Consider the following 20922-nt stretch of genomic DNA (forward strand, 5'->3'; position numbering starts at 1 on the left):
CAGGAAAGATGAATGACTACTTGACGGTCAATGTGATTCAACGGTCGCGTGGAGACTTGAACTCAAGATCTGCCAGGGCCTGGCAAACCCATGGGCCGTGGGAGGGGCTCCAGGGGTCGCCTAGGCAACGGTCGCGCGCCACGCCCAAGCCCGGAGCCCCGTGGAGGAGGGAGCGCACGCCGCAGGCGTCTCGCGGGGCTGAGGCCACTTCCCCGCGTTCCTTTCCCCCCTGGCTCCGCCTCACGGAAGTGCTTGCCGACATTCTCGAGCTCTGATTGGTCCTTCCGCTCGAGAGGCGGAGCCCGTGGCAGCGCGGTGCGTACTTCCGGCTGCAGGGTTGACATGAAGAAGCAGCGGCGACGGCTAGGGCGGCGGTAGCGGCGGGAGCAGAGGCTTGCAGCGGGACTCCTGGCTGTGAGCGCGAGGCGGCCCAGAGCGGCGGACTGCACAGTGGGGCGAAGAGGAGGCGCAGCAGCCGCCCTGGCCCGTCATGGAGATGGAAAAGGAGTTCGAGCAGATCGACAAGGCTGGGAGCTGGGCGGCCATTTACCAGGTGCGGGAGCTCTTCTGAGCGCGGCGGGCCTTTCGCTTAGGCCGTGAGAATTTTCCCCTCGGACCCCCCGGTCCCATTCTCTCTAGGGGTCTCTCTCTCCGCCTCGGCCCTGCGGCTTGAAGATTCGATCCGATGGCGGCAGGGGCCGGCCCCCTATCTCTTTGTCCCCCGGTGGGCCTGCGTCTCTCCCGGGTCTCGCAGCCCCCTTTGACCCCCCACCGACCTCATATCCTCCCGTCCGGGTGACCTCCCAAGCCTGGAGGCCTCCTGTCTGTTCTCTTAGCGCGAACGCCACGCGCCCCGCCCCCGCCCCCTTGCCTATCCTCTCTTTGTCCCCTGGGGTTGATAGAACACCCCCACTACTTCCTATTCTAGACTGGACCACCTCAGACCCTTTTCCTTTGTCTCCCTGGGGTTAAGGGTTACTCCCCTCTCCCTCCTTCACATTTCCTTTCTCCTAGTCCCGGTGTGCGTCGAGACCAAAGGATGACAGTCGCTTTCCCATTTTCTGTTCATTCATTTAATGGATATGAGTTGGGGTACTTGTTCCGTGCTAGGCACAGTTAGGAGCTGGAGGTAACGTTTGCTGAACAAGACAGACAAGAGTAGCTCTCGTGGAGCTTAGAGTCGAATAGGGTGGTCAGACACGTAAAAGCAAGTAATTCCAGATGGTGACAAGTGCTGTGATGAAAACAAAACATGACGGGGTTAGAGAGTGGAAGTGCAGTGCTGCTTCTGCATGGAAGGTGGGCTGCCTCGGGGAAGAGGTCAGGGATCTGTCAGAGGAAAAGACATTTTCACTGTGAGCTGAACGAGGAGCTGCTGTAAGCCCTGGATATATTAGGCTAAAGCGCTTTCCAGCCAGAAGGCCTGCAGTACCCACTCCACTGGAGCCAAAATAATAACCTTTCAGGCCGGGAACAGGGAGGGTTAATGTTTTTACCCTCTCTAAAATAGCGTCTTTCCCCAATGAGCGTCTCATCCTTTGGTCACTGCTGAGATGATGGTGTCTTCCCAGTCCTCTTGTCCTTGTGAGTTACGGTGTTTCACAAAATAAAAAGAAGGTAGAGTTTCTCACATATCCCTACAGCATCAGGTTAAGAACATAAAGAGGTCTGCTTTCACAAGCAGCTAAATCCTGTAAAGAAAGTGCGTGCTCCCGACATTAGGTGTCATTGTGGGGGTTATGAGGAGTAACCAAAACCACACTCCATATTTAAAATAAGCAGTGTACAGAATACAGAGATTTTGTTGCTTGTGTAAAAGAAGGCAGTTTATTCGCTATTTCAGCTTATAGGCTCTAAAGGCAAATTGTGAGATCCATCAGCTGGCAGTATTAAAATCCATTTTGGGCTGCACTTAAAAAAGGAAAAAAAGCTTTAAGTAGTTCTTTGGTATGCTTGACTAACAAAAGCCTTTTTTGGCAGGCTTAGTTTCATGTGGGTTTGTATCCAGGTTATTTGACAGGATTCTTTTTCCTTGGACTGGCATGTATTTCAACTGCTCATAGACTAATATTTATAACCACTATAATCTGTATAAGTATGATTGAGCAGTACATGAAAATTTGTGTCCCGCGTTGATGTAAGTTAATGAGTGAATTCCACTAGTGCCTTTAAGAATGTATAGACTAATTTTATGCATCAAATTTAATGCAGTAGAGTGTAAAGTGGCTTTAAATGAAAACATTGCTAATCTGAAGTGTTGGAGTTGATGATGATATACCACCGCAAGTGGAGGTGACCTCCAGGAGGCGTTAGGGAAGATCTTTCCTACTGAAACTGAGTTGGCAAAAACAAACGCATTATGTGAAGTTCTTAGTTGAATTTGATTTCTTACTGTTTTAGAGCAGAGTGGGAGACCTGTCACCTGAGCATTGTTAGAACTGTTAAGTGTCTCACTAGCATGGAGCATGTTGGTCTTCAGTTAGTTTCCCTTATTGTTCATACACTTGTTTACCTATTTGAACCCCAGGAGTCAGTCCAGATGGCTGTGTGCTGAGACTTTCGCAGCTTCTGAAGGACTGCCACTTTCCTGGAGGTGGTTTCTTTTCATCTTAAAGAAGTGTCCACTAGCAGGCTTTCTCACCTATACCATACAGATATTTTTATTTTCTCAAATTGAAATCGGAGGCTCTTCTCTCTTTTGAATTTAAAAGTGGCTCTTTGTTGGCAGCTGTGGCATGTTTAAAAATGTAGAATTCAAATGACCTTGAGTCTAAAGTGGCAGATATTCTAAAGTATGTGTCAGTTGACCAAAACCATTAGCTCTCAAGAATTCAAAGAAATGTGTTTATGGTTGGTAGGAAATGAAAGTTAAAATTTAGTATTTCACAACGTTTCACAATGGAGACAGTCTTATACAAAGTCATTTTGAGCTTGCTTAGCCTATTGTGATTGGAAAAACAATTTAATTTTTTGTTTAAAATTGTGTGAACCAGGCAGAGTAGTTATTTCTCATTATGCTAGCTTCTTACTAGAACAAAAAGATGGAAAAGCTTGGAAACGATTGGGAAAAGAACAAAGGGTGAAATAGACCTCTGAATGCTGAGGCATGTGGCACCTTAGAAAACAAATGTTTCAGGCAGAGATTCTAGGGAAGCTCAGTTTGGTAAAATTAGCATAACTGTTTTTAATTGTTAATGCTAATAAATAGCATAGATACTAATAAGCATTTAAGTTTATAAAAAGTCAGCCTTGATAGCATATGTAGATAGCTTAAAAATTGTTTTCTATCATTAAAGGACTGTACATCTGGTTTGAAAAGTGGAAGCAATACTTAGCAAGCCTGGAGTGGAGTTGGTTTTCCCAAAAGAGGAGAAAGACACAGGGAAAAGGGATTGGTTTTCTGAGCTAGAATGAAAGAAGAGAGGGCTTGAATGAATGAAAATAGCTGGTAAGCTACCCTCCGTTTGTAACTTAAGGTTTGGGTCAGATGTTTTGCTATTCCACACATCCCTAATTCTTTGATTTTCTGACTCTGTTCACTACTTTTCAGTGTGAATGATTTGATTGTTTCAGATAAAGGAGATTGCAGCAATAGCTCGTGACTTGAAGGCAAGATTTATTTCATGTTAGAGGCTAGCTTTTTAAAATGGACCACTCTTCCAATTGACATTTGTTTTTTTATAGCTGCTTTCATTATGAAATATGATCTAATGCCTGACAAGGTTAAAACCCTGTTACAACAATAGTTCACTAAAATTCCTTACTGCTGTATACAGCTTATGGTGGTATAGTCCAAGATGACTATTAAAACTTCCCAATAATGTTTACTTTTCTCTTCTCTTCAGAGAAAAACTGTATTTTGTGCAGAGGAGAAAGATCTATACACTGTGACTCACTTCACTTAAAAAAAAAAAAGACAAACGGAAATGACATGGAGAGATTGTGAAGTTCTAGTCATCTTGAGTGACCCAGTAGATCTAAATGTTCTTGTTTAGTCCTGCTTTTCAGTGAACTAAATTTAGGTGTCTGATCACTACTTTGGAAATGGTGTAAAGCCCTTTGTAATTGTCTGAACTCATAGTAAATTAACTGGGAGCATAAGTAGAAATAGTGGAGGGAAGAACTTTTTGCTACCCTTACTTGCTTGACATCACTGGCGTATTAATAGGAATATGTTGGCACTTTTGGAAGTACCTAAACCCTGTCAGATGGTTCTGAAAAGGCAGCAGCTGGGGGATAATGATAATGTAAATGATTTTCAGTTGCCAATTATCTACCGTTGGGCTTCATGGCCTCCCCACTGCATTTTGCATTTTAGCATGAATAGTTCCTCTAAACTATAAAAATACCTGATATTGAATAATGAATTGGGGAGATACTCATTTTCATGGTAGAATTAAATTTTAAAATTTCCCATCAGTGTTTTTCAGATTATGAACTGCTGAAATAAATGTGCCTTTTCTTTTCCTTTCCCTTTTTCCTTTTTGTTTTTCTTTCTTTTTTGGAATTACCTGTTTTCTGATCATTTAGATTGCAGAATCCTTTTTTGCAGTTTTTGTCCTCTGCTGTGCTTTCAATTGCATGTACTTTTCCGTAAGCCTAACTGAGCCCATATATATTGTGCACAAGCTGGCATTCCTCCCTTCAGTGATTATGTTAACTCATTCCCGGTAAGCAGCTAATACTGACAAATAGGCTGGCATGTTTCTTTATACTGCCCATGTTCAGGAAAATGGGAAGTCTAGCTGTATCATTGTTTCCAAGACAATGTCATTTGATACCAGTCTGTTCATGCTTGAAGATCCAGGAGTGCTGGGACTTCAGAATAGTTCTTCTTTTTTTTTTATTAAGGTAAAAAAAATTGATATACACTCTTAGAAAGGTTTCACAAGAAAAACAGTGTGGTTACTACATTCACCCTTATTATTGAGCCCCCCCCCCATACTCCATTGCAGTCACTGTCCTTCAGTGTAGTAAGATGCCACAGAGTCACTACTTGTCTTCTTTCAGAATAGTTCTTGATTCCCTCTACCACATTTCATCGGTTGGTCACAGTGGCATTCTTGATGCCATCCCAGTGGTCTAGGTACTCAAATTTTGCCTCTGTAATTCTGCTGTCGTTCTTCACACTGCAGAAATGAGTGAAACCAGTAATGTATAAATATGGTTCCTCAAATACAATCTTTCCACATCTTCCCCCTCCTCTCTGCTGCCCTCCTTCATGTTTATTCTTCGTATTATCACTAGAGTAATTGTATGTAATGTGAATGATTTGTAAAAAACAAACCTGAGCCCATCATTCCGCTGTTTACTTCTAGTGCTTTCATAATACTTGCATGGTTCAAACTCCTAAACATGGCAGCCAGGTTCCGGCCATTTAGCATGGCAACCCAGGTTCCAACCATCCCCTCCCATGTACCTTCTACTCTAGCTACACCAGAGGATGCAGTGTTCTCCAAACTCATTCTTATCTTTCATTCCCCTATAATTGGCTGAATACTTTGTCCAGGCTGCCTTTCCCACTCATTTTGGCCTGCACCTCCCAGCTCAAATGTGTGCCTCCTTGCTCTAGATTTTTGCTGTCTCACTAGTGTGTTTCCATACAACTTCATTTATCTTTTCTAAAACCCTGCTCTTCTTATGAGAGCTGTTTCTTTATGTATGGGTCTATCTCCTTGGGAGTCCAGGCTGTTGAGATCAGCTCTTCCATCTTTTTCATTCATCTTGGTATCCTCTGCACCTGGCACGAAGTGCTTAAGAAATGTGTGTTGGGCCTGACAATAAACAGACAAGACATGGTTTCCAACTCGCATTCTAGATGGAAGGAATGATAGAAACAGATAGATTAGCCTGCATTAGTATTAATAGGAGAGGTCACCCTCGGAGAAGACCACCACATCTGGAGCCATGGCTGATGAAGCAGTTTAATATTGCTTACTGTGGCTGGGTGGGAGTGGGGAGAAAGGCTTGAATTCTTGACTAGTAGAAGTTGATACCACCAATTTGTTCAAAGGAACTTTAACAACAAATTAGTACTTGGCTGGAGGTGGACTTAATAGGAAACTTGGAGATGATATATCTGTCTCTAAGAATTATTTACTTTCTCTGTCCTCATCACGCTTAACTTGTTCTCACACGTCTTCTAGAAGGGCTTTGCATGTAGTGAGTTGGTTTGTAAAATATTTTTAAATTACAGAATATAAAATATGATTCTCCATAAAGCAATGACCTGTACAAAGTCTGTTTTTTTTTCCAAAGTATAAATGATTAAGGCAAACATTTTTAGCTTTTGATCAGACCACCCTGTGGACCAAGAGAGTAGTTTAATCTTTTGCTTTTTCTCTAGTCTCAGCTCTTGATGCTGAATGAGTCCCTTTCTTCCTTTGGCCTTCAGTCCCTTCCTTCGTAAAAATGATGATCCTGATTAGTAATTAGCTGATCACTAAGTTCATGTCAAGTAATAAAAGTCTTTAATGTACTCACAAAGAGAATTTAATGTTCCTGAAGTAATCCTTGTAAACACTGCAGTGGTTACTTAATTTTGTAAGGTATGTGGCTGTCAGTGAGTACAGTTAGTCTCAAAAATTTATAGGAGTTTTGTGAGTATAGTTAAAGATACAAACGAATCAAGTCTTTTTTCCCCAGAGGTACTAAACATTTTTAATAAGTAGGGTTCCTTGGTGTAGTAATGCGGGAAAATGAGTGGTTCTGACATACGAGTCCTCCTTGCAGCTTTTCGCTAAGTAGCAATTGGGTGGTTTTTCCTGTAAAAGATAGAGGAACTGATTCTTCAGAATTTACGAAAGACTCAACCCCAGTTAGGTACATGAAGACTAGCTGCCCTTTATGTTGTAATTTTAGTAAGAAACCTACATCTGGTCTAAACTTCATTTGAATAGAATGATAGTTTACACATCTGCCATGTTTGAGAAGAAAGTACCTAAGTCTCCAGCACTTTAGAAATAATGCTTTACTTTGTAGCAGTGGACTTCATAGTTTACAGAGCTGCCCTCTCCTTTTTCAAGGCAGCTGGACATAGTCATGACTTTCTTACTGACAGTTTGTAAATTTTGAATGTCTGAAAACTGGAAACAAGACCACTTGATGTGGAAGATTTTTCCCCCCAAAATAGCCCAAGTAAAGTTTGCCCCCCGCCCCCAACAAACACTTGGCCTTTGGGACATGGTGCAGGTCACACTGCAGGCAGAATCATGATGCTTGATTGATAAATGATTTTCAGTCTTTTTTTTTTTATTGTGACATGATTCAGTTTGCAGTTCTGAATGCTAATGATCTGCCATGGGAGTAAAATACTACACGTACCCCTTGCTAATAAGAGTTGGTGCATCAAGAAGTTAGTTCAACAATATAGACTGACAAACATGGGTCATTAGCAAAGTGACACTTAAGGTTTGTACTTTCTTTGGAAAATATGCATATTTCCTTCTACTCTTCATCTGTTACTGGGCCAGGAAATCTAAATCTTCATTGAGAGTTTACCACACATTGGAATAAACCTCACGTGGACTTATGTCCTGGGTTCCTTCTCTTCTATTGCAGAGGTTTCTTCCCAAAGACTGAGAGAGACATGTTTTCTTTCACAGGTGAAGAAGGAAAAGCCTCAGCTGTGTTTGTGGCTTTTGTGGGTGAGCGACACCACTTGCAAAGATGAGATGAGCTTAGCTAAACTAAGTTTCCGAAATTGTGTTTTTAAAAAAATTTATTAGTGGATTACAGAAGGAAAATTCCTCCTTATCTCCATTACTGTGTTATGAAACATTTTTCCCCCTGACTTTTTTCTTCCTTACTTGATGGATCTTTTATTGGTGAATCTCTTCCTTTTAAAGAGTCTCATTTAAAAATTGCCACACTAAGTTCCAGCAAACAACTTAGCCGGTTTTTATTCTGGTGAGTACTGATCACTCACAGAATTAAGCACTGTTGTGAATTGCTTACAGGAAAGTTAACATCAAGTAATTATCCAAATAATTGGAGTTCTCTTAAGAATGGAGGATTACTTAAAAATGTCTGCAGATGCAGTCACTTCTGAATATAACTTCATTCAGGAGAACAAACAGACAAGCTGCATTTAGCATAATATGGCAAATTAGCTTTAAATTCTCTAGATGGTTAAACATTTGTCACTGTTATATTTATCTCTGAGATTTTGTACTGCTTCACTGTTCAAATGGGCTTGGTTTGCTTCTGCAGACATGAAGGGAAAATATGCCTGCAGTGGGTCATAAATATTGGTGTGGCTCACTTACACAGAGTGAAGGGGCTTCTAAGAAGATACTCTGTGGTCTTTTGTGGGGAAGGATATTATGTTTTTGTTGTCATTGTTTCGCTTGGTTTTTGCTCTGATTTGAACTGTATTTAACAGCATTAAGAGCATATTCATTATTGTTCCTCCACTACCTGGATACCACCGCCCCGTTGCCAGGGTCTTTCGGATCACCCTTGGAGGTGGGGTGAAGGAGTGAAGCAGGAAGTTGCATTAAGCCACATCAGAGTGACATTTCTGGAGCGGTCCCCCATACACCCCAGTATACCTAGCCCCACACTTAGGGTTCAGCTGGTCTACATCTCTCTTGAATTTTCCTTGAGAATCCACATCCCAGTGATGCTGGGTTTTAATGGGTCCTTTATATAACTATCATGGCACCATTTCTGAGTATACTTAAATATTCCTTCATGTCCTACTAACAATTTTTCTTAATATATAATAGGATCACTCATGTCACTAGCAGTGTATTATTTCGTGTGTTCTGCTATTTCCCCTTATTTTTTCTACCTTGCTAATAAGAACGCTTTTAAGAGTTTGAGTCACAGTGTTGAAGAATGCAAAGTGGTCATTGGTGGGTCTATACTTATCTTTACTTAACTCCTTGTTTCCATCTTTTGTAAGCTTGAATTTTCCTCAGAAAACATATGCAGACATTATCACTATGCACAGAGAATCGCTGTAAGAGTAGCTAAGTTCAGCCAGCCTAGTACCTTTTTTTAAAGGATGCATATTTGTTGACTAAGCTTTCTTTTGCAATTTGCCCCACTACTTAATGAGAACAAACTTGTGTGTTTCCCAAGAGACTTTGTTTCTTGGAAGATGTTGCTTTTGAAAGTAGGAAATAAATGGCTTAGGAGATGGAGGCAAGCTTTGGTTTGAAGTAGGAGTCTGGTATGTCCCTAGCGCTCAGCTCAGCTCAGCGTGAAATGCAGCTGAAGCTGGGTGTGGTTCATCGTCTGAAATTTCCTATCTTCAGTTTGAGGAGGTGGTTACCATTCTAACCACTTAAGAACTGCACCGTTCAGGCTGTTTTACTTACAGAGCAAAACTTAGCTCCAATGGTTTCCTTTGTACCTGCGTTCAAATTGATAAAATGTCATTCTTTGGTGATGTTTATATGCCACGTCCATTTTAGAAGGAGGAAAGGATACAGTTAAAGGATTAAGTTGGCATCACACCTTTAGTTTTATAAATGCCTTTAATGCTTGATTTTTGTAGGCTGATCATAAGGAAGTGATAAGTATGTTATTTGTGGTTTGAGCTAATTTTAGTCTGCTGTTCACAGCTTGCTTTATATCCTTTGACATTAAAACATGCTTTCTAGAAAGACAAATTTTGAATGTAGGACACAGTCTATATTCTACTCTTGGCTGCCTTTCAAAAAATACTTTCTCAGTACTTTGGCAGTTTGAAGCATAGTAATGTTCTTTTAAAATCATTAATGCCTTTGCTTAGTGACATCTCTACTTTTCCAGTAGGTAAATTAGATTCTTTCATAGAGGCTTGGAACTCTAGTTCCAATCCAGTGGCCAGTGGGCAGAGTTGCTATTAGAGGATTTATAAAAGAGTGTGACTGACCTTGAGCTGTGTATTAAAGCGAGACTTTGATTGGCTGTGCATAAAACCTTCCCCACCCTGTCCCTTTAGTTGATGGAGCAAAGTTGTGCTTCTAAGGGCTAGGCTTTGTGTCTCTCCAGTACTGGTTAGTTTCATAGGGAACAGTTTTGTTTCAAAGCTTTAGTCCCAAGCTGACCTGCTACCTACCATTCACCAACTACCCCTAGCATACATCCCCACTAGGGACTTGTGCGGTAATGGAAAAGGGGCTGGATTTGGGGTCTGAGTCTGCTTTTGACTGTTGTGGAATCTTGAAGGATCTTGAAGGAGTGACATGCAGGAATTGTAAATTGTGGTGATTAGAGCAGATAGCCTTACATGACTTGAGTCTGACATTTTACAACTACGTGGTTACTCGAGTCAGGAGAGTGGGGCGACTTTTTTGGAAAAATTGCAAGTTTGTGTCCTACTCATGCTAAATTTGTCAGCCTGACATGTTCCATGATCCCCCTTATCTAAAAGTGAGATAGATCTTTAAGTTTTCATATTAATTCAAAATTTAACCATTATTATGTCCTTAAAAATAATAAAATTCCCTGTGAGGGCATAAATCAGATTATTTTATAAAATTATTTAATGCTACATTGAAAATGTAGTTTCCTTTGAAATTCTTCTCAAGTTTAAAGAAGATTATTAGGCTTTGTAATTGAACTAAAATCTGCCATTCAGGGGAGAAGTGCAGTTTGATCCATGATCTACCCTTATTCATAATAAAACCCAATAAGAGCTAACATTTATTGAATTCTGTTCTGTGCCCCAGGCACTATGCAAAGTGCTTTTGCATGCAGTACCACTTATACACCATAAATTGGTCTTTAATAGTAGGAAATGTTTTAGGAGGACAGTTGGGTGTCAGAGACTTGATGTTCTTCTCTGCCTGAGGTCTCCCATGTCCCAAGTCCAGCTTAACAGCAGCGTTGTGGCCATGCTCACACTGAACACAATTGCAAAGAGAGGCAAGGTATTGTGCTAAGCCTCCTGTTTTACTAGGACATAGGAAGATAGTTTGCAGATTTTGATCTTTACCCAGTTTTTTGACCTCTTACCTAGATGTCACAAATTAGCCACCCACAGTCATATTTTGCTTGGTCCTCACAGTATTTTTAAAAAGGGGAGCTTATGTTTTTGTCATTTATAAATCAGGAGGAATCACATACAGGTCTGGGTTTTGAGCCTTCTCTTGGAAAACCTGGACACCACCTTACCTTGGCAGTGGTCTGCTAAGCTGACAGGTGCTGCTCCTGCTGGACGGATGTTTGTGTTCAGTTTACCACAGCTCCACAGCAGGTCACACTGTCCTCGATGACATGTGCTGCCCAGGCCTTGGGTGCACTGAATTTGCAACCTCTGCTCCAAGCTGGCTTTTTTCTTGGAGTTTCATAGTAATATTAGAATTAAGATGATTTTAAAAAGATGTTTAGCTTAGTAATAGTTGGTATACTTTATCATTAGATAAAATCAAAGTAAGGGAAGACAAGCCAGAGGTGAAGGTTTGGTGGCTTATGGGCAATGCCTGAGTGGAGTGCCCATGACATTAAAATCCAGGATAAAATTATGAGCCAGGTGCTGCTTTCCTTCCTGTCCTTGCCTGTCCCTCTGCCCCTTCATCCTTAACCCCCTTCTGCTGTTTAGAGGAAGTTGGAAGGTCTCACCATTTTTTTCCACCTCAGGCAACTGAGTGTGACTGTATTTCTGTCCCATGTTCAGTTATTTCCACGAAGTTTTTTTGATGACCAACTTGGAAATTAAATTGGGTGGTCCCTTTGGGACTTGATAAAAAGCGTGACTTGCTCAGAAATGCTTGCAGTGGGAAATCTCAGTGGTGCTGTTAGTGACTCGCTTTGTGACTTGGCTAGGAATGATACTGTTGTCATGAGTCTGAACTCAGGAGTAGATGGGTTCTCTACCTCATCCTATCAGGGGATGAAACAAATGGTTGACATGATAAAAATAAAATAAATATATAGGTTACAAAGAATGTTGTTAAAGGTCTCTATCCTTATTTGCAGTGGCACTGTATACTACATTGTAGGACATGCTTTTTCTTTGGTCCTTCTTGAAAGTCTCTTATTCCAGACAGATAGGTTATATATAACAAATTAGAACAATCAGTTAGTGAGATTCTTTACCATTTTTAAATAATCCAGGTCTTTGTTGTAAGCTTGTACCTTTTCCCTCAAAAGCTGAATCCCAAAAGAACAAAACCAGCTAAGAGTTCTAGCATTCCTGAATCATGTGGCGTGATGGCATTAGCCATTTTATACTTTTTGTATACAGTTGACCCTTGAGCAGCATTGGTTTGAACACAGTCCACTTACACACAAATTTTTTTCAATAAATATAGTGGAAGATTTTTTTTTTGAGATTTGTGACAATTTGAAAAAACAGATGAACTGCCTAGCCTAGGAAGATCAAAAAATTATGAAAACGGTGTGGCATGAATGCATAAAATACATGTAGATATTAGTCTGTTTTATCATTTACTACCATAAAATCAACAATAGATGATTAGTTAAGTTTTGAGGGAGTCAGAGTTGTGTGCAAATTTTTGACTGCGGAGGTTGGTGCCTTCACCCCCTTTATTGTTCAGGAGTCAACCGTATATGACACTAAGATCAGTAACTGAAGACCAGTTTCTCCATGAAGCTTTTCATGCACACTTCATTTCCTCTTCTAGATTGGAGGCTCCTTGCAGGCAGAGTCCATTCATTCTGTCATCCAGCAAATGCATGTGCAATGACTAGGTGCCAGGTTGTGCTAAGCAGTGAGAGTAAGTGGTGAGCAAGATACACTTGGTCCTTGCCCTCAAGAAACGTAAATAATAGTCTAGCCCCCAAAGGGGCTGAATGGAAATAATCCCAGTTCAGAGTGATGAGAACTCTTGGGCTCAGGCCCAGGTGCTTTGGGACTACTCAGGAAGAGATAGCCAGTTGGGATTAAGAACAGGAAAACTAGATGGATAAACTGTCAGGTAAGGATAGCCTATAAAAATAGTATCTAAGTGGAAATTCCAAGGTCAAGCAGGAGTGAGCCCCATATGTTCCCCAGACCCCATGGCTGTGACCTCATGCCATCCTCTATGAAGTCATCTGTGTAGGTGTCTTCTCCAGGAGGACAAGATTTGTGTAGGAGTCAGTTTGGTGCCCCAGAGCACCAGTGTGTTGCTCTTAGACAGCTTTCATTGCAATGAATTGATAACTTTTATGTTAAGAGTTTTATTTCTTATCCAAGTATGTATGTGGGTACTTTATACAAAAAGCAGAAATATATTTTAATATGCAAAATAAAGATTTTTCAAAAGGTTCTTAAAGTATAAGCTGGACTCATGAAGAATAAATTGAAAATATGTGGATAGCCCCCTGATTTGCAGCTGACACTATGAGAATAAAGGTCTCATTTATTTGTTATGAATTTTTAAAGGATATTTTTAAAGATAATGGCTGGCTTATCCCATTATGTGGTCTGTTTCTTAGCAGTTCTCAGTGCACTGAGATGGCCTTGTTTGAGTTACTCTTTCAAGTCAAGTACCTTATAAAATAAGTTTACTATAATTTTACTGATAATCATACTACTTTTAAATGGCTAAGTGATAGGCTTTAATTTTTAGGCATTTTAGCATTTTGGATATGATAACAAATTCTGAGACTTTATGATTACTTAAATTTAAACATGAAAATCATCTTGAGTAATTCTGAATGATTTACTAATTGCTCTTTCCCATTCACATTTACTAAACTCTTTCTTTGCTATATAGAAATAGTTCAGAATTAGGTATCTGCAAACCATTACAGTTGTAAAACATCTCCCTTTTTTCCCCTTTAATTTTGCTGTGATGATTATGTATAGAAGCAGTCCTGGATTTGATTTTTTAAAAACAATTTTTGACTACTAGTCAGTTAAAGATTTGAAAAGAATGTTTTCCTTACTAATGGATGACAAAGTGTAATAAGATAAACTTTGATTATTTTTCTTTTAACGGTGAGGGAGGTGATTAAGTGTGATTTGTTGGGTTTTTTTCTCCTAGTTTTATTTTGGAGTCATTTACATGTCCCCGAGTGGATACTGTAGAACATACCTAGCAGAAAGTAGGTGTTTGGAGTAAAAAAACAGTAGTTCACAAGCCTTTCCACAGAATGACTAAAACAGCCATTAAATGACCAAAATATTGCGAGGGGAGAGCAACTGTTTTTAAGACAGGAGTGAATTAAAAAATTATAACAAGGCTTCCTCTACAGATTTTTCCAAACTGGGTAAGACTTAACTCTGGATAAGATTCCTGCAAGCTTTCCTAGTCAGTAAGTTGCAGTATTGGGGAATTGTTTGCTCACTTGCCTGTATCATGCTGGTTGTATTCTAAATGAGACCCTCTGTACCCCACCCTGCTCCCTTTGGTTTGCCTGGCTCACACGTGCGTTCTGTTCCAAGGCTGCTGTCACTCCCAGGCCATGTCTTTGTTCATTTGGGCAGCCCAGCCAACATCCTCCCTCATCCCCTGGAAACTGCATGGCCCTCTCCTTCTGCCCTTTCCTTCCCTGAGGCCTGCCCTGGCCCTTGGGATCCTCTCTACCTTTGACAGATCATCAAACTCAGACCGTCCACACTCCCTCAGTTCTACTCTGGTGTTCTCATTCATCTAAATTTCTAGCTGCTCCTTTCCCCACCCCAAGTCTTCACTTCCCTCTTTATGCAGCCGGCCAGTCACTCAAATACCACCCATCCAGACTCCTAGCCCCTTTGCCCATCTTCTTGGCATCAGCATATCTGACCAACTATAGCCCTGGACCAGGCCAGCCACCTGCCTTTCTCTCCTTGGGCCCTGGCTCCTAAGTGCTGCTGGAGAGACTCTCCCATCTCCCAGTTAAGCAGATTGAACACTTGAAATCAGTCTTTAACCTTCGATCCGTCCTCCATAGCTCCTGGCTGTCAGACCTGAAGCTTACCTACCATCCTCTCCACCTCGTTTCTCTCACAAGGAAAAGGGAGGCTTTGTTCCTCTTACGGGGACCCTTGTATCTGTGGTTCTCACACCTGCCCATCCCATCTGCCTAAGGCATCTTGCTCTAAGAGTTTAGCGACTTTGAGATCTGTGTCCTTAGCCTCCTCTCTATTACCATCTTACTTGAACCATTAAAACATTCTCAGGCTTTCTCCAGTTGCAACTCCCTCCAGCCGCTGCTCTGTAGTTTCCTTCTCTAGTTGAAATGTTTGAAATACATAGGTCACTGTGGCCACTGTTCACTTCCCAGTCACTCCTTGACCCAGGGAAGTTAGGCTCTGCCTATCAAGCCACTAAAATAATTCTTGACAAGGTCACTATTAGCTTCTTTGTTGCTAATCCCACAGATTCCTTGCATCGTTATCATAACACCATTTAACATGGTTGACCTCTTTTCTTTTTGAATATTCTGTAAGCCCAGTGTCCATAATTCTTTTTCCTTTTCTTGTCTTTTGTATCTCCATTCTCTCACAAGCCCTAGCTCTCACTCTTGAGCTTCTGCTCTGTTCCTCTGCTGGGGGTGTCCCCCAAGGGTCTCCTCGTGCTGCCTCTTCCAACTGGTTTTTTCTTCTTCCTCAGCTTTCTCATTTATTCACTCAGGAAGTAGTAATGGCCTTTGAATTCAGAGCATGCACGTATACGTTCTTGCACTGTGGTGCAGCTTTCAAAATCCTTTTGGCTCCTGAAAGGATAATGTTCTCTGTTGCTTGCAGAGCCTTTGCATATGCTGTTTTCTCTGTCTGGCGCATTCCCCCCGCCAGTTCTTGTTCTTGGTCCCTGTCGCATCTTATGTATCCTCTCTTGTTTCCCCCTTTCCCCAGGTCCTGGTTAGGTGCTCGTCTGGATCTTCCCCTGGTCTGTGCTTCCTCTTTGACAGCACTGTTTGTGCTTGTGCTGTAATTTTCTCCATTTGTTCTGGAATTGCCCATTTACTTACCTATTGCCAAGTAACCTGTCAGGTCTTATAAGGGGCAGGACTGCTTTTGTTTCATTCTTTTGCATCTCTTAGTACCCAGTACAGCGCCTGGCATATAGAGAGTAACCAATAAGTTGTTCATGAATTGGAAACTCGTTATAGGGAGGCATTGAGTTTACGATATTGTGTGAACCATGTATTACCCACCAACAGTTATAGCATATACTTTGTTTTCTTTATTACCTTTGTATTAATTTTCTGGGTATGCCATACCACACCCCCACCTCCCGCCATCAGTGGGATTAGAGGCCCCTTCTGAGTAAGGACCATATGTGCTTCTTGGTGTCTCCCTCTCAATGCCCTGCATGTGGTTGGACTTGACTTCAGTGGGCCTGACCCCACTTAATATGTATAGATACACATATGTACATATATATACTTGACGGAACTAAGTCTCACCCGTAATCCGTCTTTGCCTTCCTCAGCTGATCCTGCATCTGTGCCATGCATGGACCCTGCCACTCTGGGGGACGGTTTCCCTGTGGTTTATTAGCTCCTGTGTTCCAGTGGGCTGGCCAAGTGTGAGAGACGTCAGTGACATGAGAGTCTCCCTCAGTCAGACTTCATAGGTTTGGTGGCTAGGACTGACCAATGCTGACAGGAAACAGAGGCTTTGATTAAAAGCCAGAGGGTTGTCTACTTGCAGGAAGCAGAGTCTCGTTAGCATATGATTTTGTGGTTGGTTTGGTGCTTCTCCATAAAAGTAAAGAACTGGGCAGGAATGGGAGGAGTGTGCTTGGGTCTCTAAAGTTAGATCCTTTTTCCTAAATAATTTGCCTTTAGAGTTTGAATTGTTTTGAATTTCCTGAGATTTTGATCTTGCCTGAAAGTTTATTTAAAAAACAGTTCTGGGCAGGTGAGGCATTTACATCTGAAATGAAATTATTGTTTTTGGTTTTTTTTTTCTTAACATATTAATCTTGGTTCAGCCCTGAAGGTTCTGTTATTTGTGGATCTCCACTTTTCCCCCATCTTCCAGATCTTACAAAACAGGTGGTATTATTAGAATGGAGAAGAGGAGGAGAGAAATAAATGTAGAAGCCTTGTTCTTGCCTAGGCAAGCTTGGCTTTAATAGCTTGGAGTGGAATGACATGTCTGGTCTGGTGAAGAAGGGATATTTAGAGTTGATTGGCTTCTTACTGTTATTCGATTTTTTTTTTACACTTGTCTTTTTTTGTGTGTGTGTGAGGGCATCTCATATGTATTGATCAAATGGTTGTTAAAAACAATAAAATTCTGTATAGGGGGGTCAGTACTACACTTGTCTTTTAAACTGGAATTTTTATATGAATGTAATCGAATTTAGGATAAAAACACTTAGTTTCAGTTTGCAGAGTGCTCTTTTACCTGTTTTAAACACAAGTCATTGTGGCAAATGACTTGGAGTAAGGGTTGGTATTCAAATTAAGTGATTAAGTGGTCACACAGCAGACCTGTGACTAACAGGGATCACAGTGTTCTTCCCTCCAGATATGTTACTTTCCAGGAGCCCTGAGATTGCCTTTCATCAGAGTCACTGAGCGTAAACGTAAGAGAGGTTTCCTGTGAGGCTATAGCCCTTGCCTGCCTTCCTTCTGTTCATCTCAGGGTAGGGGTTCTGAATCCTAGTGTTACTTACTGAGATGTTATTCAACATAAAAATGCCTTTTAACAAGGTTGAAAGCCAGAGGTAGAACAGTTTAGGACAAAATAGAAATAGCTTTACAGACAGGGTTGTTGGCAGGAGTCTTATAAAATATGTTGAAGATTGTGTGGGAAGCAGTATTTGTATTCCAGTTTGTTGGGTTCTGACATGTTTATTCGGTCCCCGTGTTAGAGTCCCAACCCACAATCATATCCTGGTCTTGTTGTTCCCTGTCCCTCCTCCCTTCCCTTCCTCACCCCTCTCCGCCTTGGCTGCCACAGCCCCCACTAGCAATTACCGACATGTTGGGTCCCGAGGCTGTTGCCCTATAAGGACACGGCATGTGCTGTTGGCTCTAGACACGGTAACCAAGCTCTGTGGCTTCTCTCCCTGTGTTCCTCATGAGGTTCCACTGAATGCAAACTAGCAGTAAACTGTTTCTTCTGTTATCTCGTGTCTGTGCTTGCTTTCTCCCTCTATATTTACGGGTACATCTGTAATCTACCAATGTTAGTCAAAGAGAATGGATGATAGACGCAAACACATGCTTAAGCAAGTTGGGAGAGATGCTAATAAACAGCCAGAAAATTCACTATAATAGCTTGTAAAATCGTACAGGGGGCATTTTTTGGCAAAGTTTTGTGTTCATGAGTTTTGTTTTTTATTATCCCTACATAGTCCTTTTTAAATCAACAGGCTCTGGGTAAAAGCCATGGCCAGGGTTCTGCAGGGTGTAGTACCTGGCTTGTGAGGCTCAAAGGTTATTTCTGCCCAGAGTGTCCCCTTAATCTTACCTGGGTCAGTTCACAAGAACCATATTCAGATGGGCTTTTCTCACTGGCATCATGTCAGAATGGTAACCAAGTGTGAAGGTACAGACCGTCCTTAATGTACAAGCCTGTCTACTTGAGAAGTTTGAAAGTTGGTTGCCTGGGACTCTGAACATGTTGTTCCATAGAATCAGTGTTATGAATGGTGGTTGAGTCCCAAGCTCACCCATGGAACCCGTTCAATCTGCAGTCACCTAAAGTATTCCTATTAATATAATACATAATTTCCCCATAGAATTACTGCATATGATTATATATGTTACACATAATAGTGATTTTATAATAAAAACCATTCTTGGTTCCATCTGTGAGGTAATGTGTATGTGTGTGTATGTGAAGAGGTGGTGGGGGGTGTGGGTGTGTATTAATATTTCCCCTTCCCATGCAAACCTGGCTCTGGAAGTGGTTTTTTTCCTCTTCCAAGTAAGTATGGACTTCTGTGGATTTTGAGGACAGGCTGGATTCAAGGATGCCAGCAGTTGATTAGAGCCGTGAGGAATATGATTAGGCTGGAGAACAATGAAAGTTTACTGTCAGAGATATTTCTTGGGCCTGGCAAGCTTTTCATTGCCCCCTTTGTTTTCTTTGGGGTCCCCAGGCATTGACCTGTTTTTCCTTTAATTACCATTTTATTTGCTTTTGAGCATGGTCTTTGCCTCTGGTTTGCAACTGAATATCCTATCAGAGTCTCCTGTTTTTGAAATAAATATATAGTTTTTGTGAGGTTTTCTAAATTAAATATAGCAAAGTTGTCACGTGTTATTTCTGTTATGAGAAATTATAGAATCCCGGATGACTAAACTTTGTAACTACATATATTTCAATCTCATTCTCCTGTATTATATATCACAATGCAGAAATAATAAGTTTTATAACTCATGTTGCCTCCTTTGGTTGTATTTCTTATTTAAGATTACTTTTCAGGGCCTTTTCATGACAGTACATGAAACTGTACAGAGCACTTCCTGCTTAAGTACTCTAAAGCTGGTTGCTGCAGTATTTTGGAGTTCAGGATGTTTTCTGCCAGGAGATTGGGTGAACCTCTGGGTAGGTCATCTCAGTGGTCTCTTATGGTTTGATTCATGCTTCATATGGTGCAAAGAAAGTCTGTCTTTTAGGGCAAGGACTGGCAGCATAGGGCAGTCATAGCAGATGGGACCTAGGAGAGGATCTAAATGGCACAGCAGGGCCTGGCCCTGGCAGTGTGAGAAAAGGGTTTGCTTGGGGCTGTCATCTGCCATAAACATGACATCCCCCTCCCTGAACCTACAGATACTCAATCTGTGCTACGTTTTTTGTCCTCAACCAAACACTGCCAAAACACTAAGGTGTTGGACTGTTAGCTGACGGAGATAGCAGACCCGGGGGCTTCCCTTCAGTGGCTTGCACGCTTACTGGCTTGTGGAGAGCTGCAGAGCCGGAGGTTCCCTGCCTGTTCATATACGCTTTTTGTCCCAGACTCCACGGCTGCTATTTTACTTCTCAGTATAAAGGGACACCGTGTGTACCATGCCTACCCAGCAAGGCGGTTGTGAAGTACCACTTCTGAAAGATTCAGTCTGGCATCACTGTAACCAAGAAGATGGTCAGGCAGGGCCGGAGGTGAAACATGGCTGCTCCCCAGAACTACAGATTGTTCCACAAGTGTATTCTGGCATGATGTGATGGAAGTTTCTGGCAATTTTTTCCCCCTTAATAATTTTGAGCACAGAAGAGGGTTTTGGGAGTGAGGTGGTCTAGCCATAAAAGCTGTCATATTAAACAGCAGTTTCTGCTTTTAGCAAATTTATACAAATAAGACTAGATTTTTCTCTCATTTGCTGGCAGTTCTTCTGAAAATGTGTATTTTTGCCAGAAAATTTCCCCAGTACTTAAGCCTTTTTTTTACCTGTGCAAATATGCTGTTCTTTTTAAATATATCACAAATGGGTTACCTGTAAGGTTTTATGTGTTTTTTAATGCATTCTTTCTATACAAATAGGTTTCTGTAGACTTTCTCATGCTTTTGTTTAGAGGGTGTATTTTGTAATAAAGAACAGTACTTTGTAAACTTGATTTTTTTAAACCACTTTTAAACTTTTCTGTATTGAGAAATCCATTGAATAATTATAAAATCAGTGGACACAACGTTTACAAGCTAATATGTGCATCTATCCTTAGTTACACTAACTCAGAACCTAAAGTAATCTGCAGTTCTTTTAGTTTGCCTTTACATCCAGTTGATTGCCAAGTCCTCCATTCTTGAAATGTGCGTCTGAACCTCTTCCATTCTCCCCTTACCCTCTTCCCTTGCCATATTTCAGGCCCCCATCTCTGGCCTTTTACGATCACCTTCAGCTGGTTCAAGCTCCTCCATTTCCATCCGTTGGATTGGAAGTGAAGTCACTGTCCTACTTGAAAACTTCCAAATGTTTGCCATTTGGCTGAGTCTGGTCTCCAGATTCCTTGGCTTCACCTTAAACACAGGTGCTGGAAGAAGGTCTAGGTAAAGGTGTCCACCTACCTCTCCTGGCCAGCCTCCCCACAACACCTCAGACCTTCCCCATATGCTCCAAACTCAGTCCATACTGGTGCTGTTTCTTCCATCCGCC

General features: G+C 41.5%; 1 protein-coding gene across 2 annotated transcripts in view; it reads left to right on the forward strand.

Moving 5' to 3' along the window:
• The first annotated feature begins 317 nt into the window (after window positions 1-317).
• PTPN1 (protein tyrosine phosphatase non-receptor type 1) overlaps window positions 318-20922 on the forward strand; it is a 65280-nt gene continuing 44675 nt past the window's right edge. The window contains exon 1 of one of the 2 annotated variants that reach the window (XM_036901989.2): window positions 318-553. In XM_036901989.2, coding sequence (XP_036757884.1) covers window positions 491-553 — 63 coding nt within the window. In that variant the 5' untranslated portion in view covers window positions 318-490. The remainder of the gene's footprint in view (window positions 554-20922) is intronic. The other variant, XM_036901990.2, reaches the window with a different exon arrangement.

The sequence above is a fragment of the Manis pentadactyla genome, chromosome 5, assembly GCF_030020395.1.
Source record: "Manis pentadactyla isolate mManPen7 chromosome 5, mManPen7.hap1, whole genome shotgun sequence".
NCBI classification, from domain to species: Eukaryota; Metazoa; Chordata; class Mammalia; order Pholidota; family Manidae; genus Manis; species Manis pentadactyla.